The sequence below is a fragment of the Melanotaenia boesemani genome, chromosome 4, assembly GCF_017639745.1.
Source record: "Melanotaenia boesemani isolate fMelBoe1 chromosome 4, fMelBoe1.pri, whole genome shotgun sequence".
Taxonomy (NCBI): Eukaryota; Metazoa; Chordata; class Actinopteri; order Atheriniformes; family Melanotaeniidae; genus Melanotaenia; species Melanotaenia boesemani.
This window is the reverse complement of record NC_055685.1, coordinates 39,432,109-39,441,623: the sequence shown is the minus strand read 5'-3', so window position 1 is coordinate 39,441,623 and position 9,515 is coordinate 39,432,109. Positions and strand designations below refer to the sequence as shown.

Here is a 9,515-nt window from a genome sequence, read left to right as displayed (position 1 = left end):
TAGAAGGGTTCTCTGAAGTCCAGTTTGGTCTTTGATTTTTGTTGGATGACTCCGCCTGCATGTTTTGTTCTCTCTGGATCAAACCAGTATCAATCAATTCCTGATGATCAGGACCTCGTGATCTACTCCTTCCCTGCAGTTCTCTTCATAGAGTTTCAATTCTACCTCAGCCGAACGCCGTCCACCTCCTCCGTCACCCGAAGTGAGGATGTCCGAGCCTCCGCGTCATCCAACGACTTTCCCACGACAAAACTGACCAGCCTCAGCGGGAACCTGCCGGCCTTCTTTAGGCGCTTGCTGTTGTTTCGGACGCTCACGAAGCAGAGAGTGTTGATGATCCCGTTGCTCATGGCGATGCATTCAATGATGTAGAAGGCTACCAGGGAGTTTCTGTCCCTGGAGATAAGGGTGGGGTAAAAGTCCCGTAGCAGAGCGAAACCATAGTACGGTGCCCAGCACAGGACGTAGGCCACCAGCACCAGAATCAGCACCACCACCGTCCTGCGACGGTTGTGAAATCTCTTCCGGATCTGCTCCGTCTGGAAGCCGGGAACATCTTTGAACCAGAGCTCCCTGGAGATCTGTGTGTAGCAGACGGCCATGACAGTCACAGGACCCACAAACTCCAGAGCAAAGACGAGGAGGAAGTAGGAGCGATAGTAGACCTGCTGGTCTACGGGCCAGATCTGAGCACAGAAAGTCTTGTCAGTGTGACCTTCAACATGGGGGTACGTGGTCTCTGAGGCCATGTAGGCAGAAGGGATGGAGATGAAGATGGGGACAATCCAGACCATCAGGATCACACAGTACGCCGTCTGGCACTTCATACGAGGCCTCAGAGGGTAGAGAATGGCCATATACCTGCAGACCCAAACACAGCAGCAGGATTAACACAGACCAGGACCACACCAGGTGTAGGATGGAAAGATGGATTCTCTTACACCTTTTTCTGACATAGTCTTTAAGTAAAATATTATTTATAGACAGACAACACATTTTTGTCCATTCATGCACTAAGAAGACAGAGATGAAGTTGAACACCGTGAGATCTGCATGAATGAACTCTGACAGACGATCTGAATCTCCTCTGACAATTTTCAGTTTGTCTGAGTCCATCACCTGAGATTCTCTTCCATTACTGACTGAATGAGCCAGCCCACTCTCCGCTTTCTGCAGGAAGACACGGCAAAGTAAAACTCATTTTCCAGGAAAAAATATTCATGAGAGATTGTCAGGGACCAAGCAGTAAAGCAGCGAGGACACAGAATGTAATTTCAAAAACCTGGGTTTTTATTGACCCAAAACTCCAAAAATCCAAAAGAATGAATAAACTAGCCGGCCATTAAAAAAGGTCAACTAAATTTAACGATACTCAAAAGTGTAACTTAAACAAAATCATACTTAACTGAGGGAAAAACGGACCTAACACAGTGACACAATGAGGGTAACTTATAGTGGTTTGGCCAAACCAAATAACACACACAGGGGAAAACAAAGTGGAAGACAATAACTAGACAAAGACTCCAAACTAACTAAACTTGAACCCCCCCCATGATCCAGCCTGACGAGCCGGCGCCCAGATTTAAAGCTCCTCAGCCCTTTGCCACGCCTTTCATGAATCAGGAAATGAAGCTTGCGCCACCACGGTAGCTCAAAACAAGAAAACACATGTTAAAGCACATAACCTTCCATTGTTGATATGTGTGCACTCCAAATCATCAATGCAAGGTAAAACATGAATACAAATACAGTTTAATATTTATCTGCAAATCAATGTGTGATGAAAATATTTGACCAACATTACCATTGTGGGGCTTAAGCCATCACAGAGATAAATGTAGCCCCCAGGACAGAAAAGTGACACAGATGCACAAAGATCCTACATTGAAAAACCTCTGATAACCACTAGGTGGTGACTATGGAGGTCATTGGAGTACAGGGAACTATGTGTGTGTGTGTGTGTGTGTATTGTGGCTGTCAAATGATTAAAAATTTTAATCAGATTAATCACAGCTTACAAAATTAATCATGATTAATTGCCTGAAATCTGCCCATTTTTACTGCATTGTATCACCAGAACGAGCCGATTCTACAAATATTTGTTGTTAACTGAGCTTCTCTTGGGTAAACTTCAGATGTCCAAGGGTCAGTAAATGCAGCATGTAATGTACTTCTATATGTTGTTCCACATCATCTCTACTATGTTCTCATAATTCAGAATTCATCTACCATCATCTCACCAGCCGTCTCCATGGTGATCATTTCTGTCCTAAAAGCAGCAGATGTGATGACTGAAGTTAAACAGCTGACATTGATGAAGAAACTCTGATAAAACTGATGATCTGGACAAAAACAGCTTTTTCCTTTTATCATTGAAGTGTGTGTGTGTGTGTGTGTTTGTGCAGCAGTGATAAAAGTCGTACAGCAGCATCACCCAAAGTAAACACCTGCTGGTAAAACACATCACTGGCTGCTTGTTTTACTAGTTTTTCTTCACTTTTTTACATCAGATGATCACTTTAGTTGTAATAATCAGTTCAATATTTTATAAAATCTAGACATAAAAACGTCTCATCTGTGCCCCCCTTTTCCTGGTCAGGGCTCCTGGCCCCCCCATCAGAACTTTTCTAGACCCGCCCCTGCATAGCCGAAGTATAAACCCTGTCTACCACCAGCAGCTGCTGTTAGAGAAGGTCCTGCCACCAACAAGACTTTGGGGTAAATATGTGACGTTGTGAACATGAACGCTAGTTTCCTCCTTCTCAGCTGATCCATAAACACACACAGCAAGAGAGAAAAGCCGATCAGCTGATCACCGACAGCCGTCATGATTCACGGAGCAACATGAGAGGAGGAGGAAGCAGCTGCTGCACAAACAGAGACGACAGAGATCCTCTAGAGCAGCCATGTTGGAGCAGTTTAAAAAAGAATGCAGGAAAAGTTTGGGTGGCTCGTCTCTTCCATCTGGCCTCCACGTCTGCAGACCTCTGATCTAAAGCGACCTTCTGAATCAACATATGGATTCATATTTAGACCCAAATACTCACTTTTAAGTACTACTAGTGGAAGTACTTAAAAATATTTGTTTTTGTGTCCAATTCAAACAAAAACTGGATTTTTTATTTAAAGAAAAGTGAGAGGCAGACATGGGTGCAGGTGAAAATGAGGCTGGAGGGTTTTTAGCTTCGACCTGGTTCCTGCTGAAGCTTTCAGTGATGAAACCATCAGACCTGCATCATCTCCAAAGTGTTAAATGGGATTTTTTTTCTACTGCAGCACTCTTGTGGAATGCTGCAGTAGAAAAAAACAAGCTAAACACCACAGAAGAAGAGCTTGTGGCCAGGACGTCCAAGCTGGATGTGGAAGTGGATCGTGGTCGTTTCTGGTTTGTTCTGGTTTTAGATCCAGTTTCAGGCAGGTCTGTTTATACGACGTGTCCGTGCTGGTGTTCCTGTTGACGCTCGGCTTGTTTGACGTAGCTGAAGCTCCTCCAGAGGACGGAGCTGAGCCTTGTTTGTCAGGACATTTGTTGGAAACCTGTAAAGACGTTTTCATGTTGGGCTGCAAACACTCAGACGAGCAGCCGAATCCTGAGATTACTCATCTTTCCGTTATGGAAATGCCTGCAGACGTCCACCATGATGGATGAGCTGCTGGTCTCCACACCCGCTGGGAGATTACATCCAGAGACTCGGGAGCAGGTTTTGTTGATGCAGAATGTAAATCACATCGTTTCTGCTCTGAAATCTTTTGATGTGAAGTTCCTGCACAGCATCACGTCTCCTCAGCTTCAGGGTCAGAGACGTCGTAAAGCTGAAGGATGGAGGGAGGATGGACGAGGGAGGAGAATGGAGGAGGGTGGAGGAAGAAGAAGGAGGATGGAGGGAGGGTGGAGGGAGGACTCCGTCTGCTGCATCATGCGACTTGAGGAAATTCGGCTGAATTTAAAATGTGGAAAATTCGTGTAAATACGACAGAACGTGATAGTCGAACGTGAAGTTACTGCACAAACATCATGTTTGTTAAATTATAAGAATCAGAACAAAATATAATAATAATCAGAGTTTTTAACTCTAAACAAACCTGAACACACAAAACCAACATTTCCTGCAGCATGTTGATCCCGTCATGGTTCGGTGGTGCCTGAAGGCAGGATTTCATCATCATTTAATTAGCAAAGAACTCGCATTAAACTCAGGGACGGAGCTAGAGGGGGGCCACTGGGCCACTGGCTACCTCTGAAATCTGATTGGACACCTCCGGTGATTGACAGGTTACTGGAGAAGGACTGAGAAACTTTTCCAGACCTGCATGGATCACCAGTATCACCAGTATCACTACACCAGTTTGAAGTAAATATTAAAGTAGTTTCTAATTATTCATCCTATGAAAATATTGCTGTTATAATTATGACCTCATAAAAAACAGATGCACCTTAACTGAAATGTGGTGCAACAGAGGGCTCAGATATCTTCCATGCTAACAGAAGCAGGAGCTGAACCTCAGCTGACGGGAAACCCTGGCCCGGTGAACCCACCTGTCCACAGCGATGGCCAGCAGGGCGTTGGTGGACACATAGAGCGAGACGGTTCGCAGGTAGTTGGTGGAGGCGCAGAGCAGCAGGCCGTGGTCCCACGACAGCTTCTTCACCACGTAGTAGTCCAACAGGAAGGGGCAGCACACGGCGGCGACCAGGATGTCCGACACGGCCAGGTTGGCGATCAGCAGGTTGGTCAGGTTCCTCAGCTGCTTGAACCGGGCCAGGCTGGCGATGAACAGGCAGTTCCCCACCCCGCAGACCAGCATGATGCCCACCAGGACCACAGCGATGACGATGGTGGCCACAAAGAAGGCCCGTCCCTGCGTGGTGTCTGGGATCTCATCTGGAGGGACCTGGTAGTCTGGGACATTGCTGGCCAGGATGTGGTCCATCAGAACCAGGCTGCTGTTGGTCAGATCATCCATTCTGGATCAGGTCAGCATGTCTGGAGGGGCTGCAGGTAGAAAGAAGGCAGGTCAGAGGTGACATCCAGCAGGTGGACAAATTTCCTTACAGAGCATGAACAAGAAAAACTGTTTAAAGTCCACTATCTGGCCTTGAAATGGAGGTTCTTAAAAGTTCTTATGACTGTGTGGCGATAACACGTTAATCTCAGTGGTTTCCTCTTCATCAGGTCCAGCTTCTAGTACCGGGTCCTCCTCTTCATCAGGTCCAGCTTCTAGTACCGGGTCGTCCTCTTCATCAGGACCGCCTTCTACTACCGGGTCGTCCTCTTCATCAGGACCGCCTTCTAGTACCGGGTCGTCCTCTTCATCGGGTCCGCCTTCTAGTATCGGGTCGTCCTCTTCATCAGGTCCAGCTTCTAGTACCGGGTCGTCCTCTTCATCAGGTCCACCTTCTAGTACCGGGTCCTCCTCTTCATCAGGTCCAGCTTCTACTACCGGGTCGTCCTCTTCATCAGGACCGCCTTCTAGTACCGGGTCGTCCTCTTCATCGGGTCCGCCTTCTAGTACCGGGTCGTCCTCTTCATCAGGTCCAGCTTCTAGTACCGGGTCGTCCTCTTCATCAGGTCCACCTTCTAGTACCGGGTCGTCCTCTTCATCAGGACCGCCTTCTAGTACCGGGTCGTCCTCTTCATCAGGTCCAGCTTCTAGTACCGGGTCGTCCTCTTCATCAGGTCCAGCTTCTAGTACCGGGTCGTCCTCTTCATCAGGACCGCCTTCTAGTACCGGGTCGTCCTCTTCATCAGGACCACCTTCTAGTACCGGGTCGTCCTCTTCATCAGGACCGCCTTCTAGTATCGGGTCGTCCTCTTCATCAGGACCGCCTTCTACTACCGGGTCGTCCTCTTCATCAGGTCCGCCTTCTAGTATCGGGTCGTCCTCTTCATCAGGACCGCCTTCTACTACCGGGTCGTCCTCTTCATCAGGTCCGCCTTCTAGTATCGGGTCGTCCTCTTCATCAGGACCGCCTTCTACTACCGGGTCGTCCTCTTCATCAGGACCGCCTTCTACTACCGGGTCGTCCTCTTCATCAGGACCACCTTCTAGTACCGGGTCGTCCTCTTCATCAGGTCCGCCTTCTAGTATCGGGTCGTCCTCTTCATCAGGACCGCCTTCTACTACCGGGTCGTCCTCTTCATCAGGACCGCCTTCTAGTACCGGGTCGTCCTCTTCATCGGGTCCGCCTTCTAGTATCGGGTCGTCCTCTTCATCAGGTCCAGCTTCTAGTACCGGGTCGTCCTCTTCATCAGGTCCACCTTCTAGTACCGGGTCTTCCTCTTCATCAGGTCCAGCTTCTACTACCGGGTCGTCCTCTTCATCAGGACCGCCTTCTAGTACCGGGTCGTCCTCTTCATCAGGTCCGCCTTCTAGTACCGGGTCGTCCTCTTCATCAGGTCCAGCTTCTAGTACCGGGTCGTCCTCTTCATCAGGTCCACCTTCTAGTACCGGGTCGTCCTCTTCATCAGGTCCTCCTTCTAGTACCGGGTCGTCCTCTTCATCAGGTCCAGCTTCTAGTACCGGGTCGTCCTCTTCATCAGGTCCAGCTTCTAGTACCGGGTCGTCCTCTTCATCAGGACCGCCTTCTAGTACCGGGTCGTCCTCTTCATCAGGTCCGCCTTCTAGTATCGGGTCGTCCTCTTCATCAGGTCTATCTTCTAGTACCGGGTCGTCCTCTTCATCGGGTCCACCTTCTAGTACCGGGTCGTCCTCTTCATCAGGTCCGCCTTCTAGTACCGGGTCGTCCTCTTCATCGGGTCTGCCTTCTAGTACCGGGTCGTCCTCTTCATCAGGTCCACCTTCTAGTACCGGGTCGTCCTCTTCATCAGGACCGCCTTCTAGTACCGGGTCGTCCTCTTCATCAGGACCGCCTTCTAGTACCGGGTCGTCCTCTTCATCAGGACCGCCTTCTAGTACCGGGTCGTCCTCTTCATCGGGTCCGCCTTCTAGTACCGGGTCGTCCTCTTCATCAGGACCGCCTTCTAGTACCGGGTCGTCCTCTTCATCGGGTCCGCCTTCTAGTACCGGGTCGTCCTCTTCATCGGGTCCACCTTCTAGTACCGGGTCGTCCTCTTCATCAGGACCGCCTTCTACTACTACCGGGTCGTCCTCTTCATCAGGACCGCCTTCTAGTACCGGGTCGTCCTCTTCATCAGGACCGCCTTCTAGTACCGGGTCGTCCTCTTCATCAGGACCGCCTTCTAGCACCGGGTCGTCCTCTTCATCGGGTCCGCCTTCTAGCACCGGGTCGTCCTCTTCATCAGGACCGCCTTCTAGTACCGGGTCGTCCTCTTCATCGGGTCTGCCTTCTAGTACCGGGTCGTCCTCTTCATCAGGTCCACCTTCTAGTACCGGGTCGTCCTCTTCATCAGGACCACCTTCTAGTACCGGGTCGTCCTCTTCATCAGGACCGCCTTCTAGTACCGGGTCGTCCTCTTCATCAGGACCGCCTTCTAGTACCGGGTCGTCCTCTTCATCAGGTCCGCCTTCTAGTATCGGGTCGTCCTCTTCATCAGGACCGCCTTCTACTACCGGGTCGTCCTCTTCATCAGGACCGCCTTCTAGTACCGGGTCGTCCTCTTCATCCGGTCCGCCTTCTAGTATCGGGTCGTCCTCTTCATCAGGTCCAGCTTCTAGTACCGGGTCGTCCTCTTCATCAGGTCCACCTTCTAGTACCGGGTCTTCCTCTTCATCAGGTCCAGCTTCTACTACCGGGTCGTCCTCTTCATCAGGACCGCCTTCTAGTACCGGGTCGTCCTCTTCATCAGGTCCGCCTTCTAGTACCGGGTCGTCCTCTTCATCAGGTCCAGCTTCTAGTACCGGGTCGTCCTCTTCATCAGGTCCACCTTCTAGTACCGGGTCGTCCTCTTCATCAGGTCCTCCTTCTAGTACCGGGTCGTCCTCTTCATCAGGTCCAGCTTCTAGTACCGGGTCGTCCTCTTCATCAGGTCCAGCTTCTAGTACCGGGTCGTCCTCTTCATCAGGACCGCCTTCTAGTACCGGGTCGTCCTCTTCATCGGGTCCGCCTTCTAGTATCGGGTCGTCCTCTTCATCAGGTCCAGCTTCTAGTACCGGGTCGTCCTCTTCATCGGGTCCACCTTCTAGTACCGGGTCGTCCTCTTCATCTGGACCGCCTTCTAGTACCGGGTCGTCCTCTTCATCGGGTCTGCCTTCTAGTACCGGGTCGTCCTCTTCATCAGGTCCACCTTCTAGTACCGGGTCGTCCTCTTCATCAGGACCGCCTTCTAGTACCGGGTCGTCCTCTTCATCAGGACCGCCTTCTAGTACCGGGTCGTCCTCTTCATCAGGACCGCCTTCTAGTACCGGGTCGTCCTCTTCATCAGGACCGCCTTCTAGTACCGGGTCGTCCTCTTCATCGGGTCCGCCTTCTAGTACCGGGTCGTCCTCTTCATCAGGACCGCCTTCTAGTACCGGGTCGTCCTCTTCATCGGGTCCGCCTTCTAGTACCGGGTCGTCCTCTTCATCGGGTCCACCTTCTAGTACCGGGTCGTCCTCTTCATCAGGACCGCCTTCTACTACCGGGTCGTCCTCTTCATCAGGACCGCCTTCTAGTACCGGGTCGTCCTCTTCATCAGGACCGCCTTCTAGTACCGGGTCGTCCTCTTCATCAGGACCGCCTTCTAGCACCGGGTCGTCCTCTTCATCGGGTCCGCCTTCTAGTACCGGGTCGTCCTCTTCATCAGGACCGCCTTCTAGTACCGGGTCGTCCTCTTCATCGGGTCTGCCTTCTAGTACCGGGTCGTCCTCTTCATCAGGTCCACCTTCTAGTACCGGGTCGTCCTCTTCATCAGGACCACCTTCTAGTACCGGGTCGTCCTCTTCATCAGGTCCGCCTTCTAGTACCGGGTCGTCCTCTTCATCAGGACCGCCTTCTAGTACCGGGTCGTCCTCTTCATCAGGACCACCTTCTAGTACCGGGTCCTCCTCTTCATCAGGACCGCCTTCTAGTACCGGGTCGTCCTCTTCATCAGGACCACCTTCTAGTACCGGGTCCTCCTCTTCATCAGGACCACCTTCTAGTACCGGGTCCTCCTCTTCATCAGGACCGCCTTCTAGTAAGTAATTTAACAGTTGAGGTTTGTTTTATTTCTGTAAGTTTCTTTGATTTTTGTTTGTTTCGTTTTGAGCCAGGTGGGGGACTAGGTTAGTAATTAAGGTGTCAGGTAGGACCAGCATGCACCAGGGTGGACGTATGAAGCAGCAGTCAGGAAAATGTTCCCTCGCTTGCCGTGGAGGAATAAACAGTTAAACTACAGCAGGAAGTTAAGCAGGTGGAGCTGATGACTGTCTTCATATTGTCTCTGATGTAGCTGGGTCTGGAATCTAACTGGTCTCACTAAAAGTCCAGCAACCGGGTTCATGGATGATGATTTCCTCTGACCTGAATTCAGTTAAACATCAGAACATCACATTCATTTAACGGTGAGACGTTACGATGAAGGTAAGAACTGGATTAATTCTGCAGACCGGTTCTTCGTGACACTTTAAAGTTT

At 50.5% G+C, this 9,515-nt stretch overlaps 1 protein-coding gene across 2 annotated transcripts in view; it reads right to left on the bottom strand.

Annotated features, from left to right (window-relative positions):
* Positions 1–9,515, bottom strand: part of prokr1a (prokineticin receptor 1a) — a 10,249-nt gene continuing 734 nt past the window's right edge. For both annotated transcript variants that reach the window (XM_041981978.1, XM_041981979.1), the window contains exons 2-3: positions 4,538–4,994; positions 1–861 (exon numbers count right to left, since the gene is read on the bottom strand). In XM_041981978.1, coding sequence (XP_041837912.1) covers positions 162–861; positions 4,538–4,965 — 1,128 coding nt within the window. In that variant the 5' untranslated portion in view covers positions 4,966–4,994 and the 3' untranslated portion in view covers positions 1–161. The remainder of the gene's footprint in view (positions 862–4,537; positions 4,995–9,515) is intronic.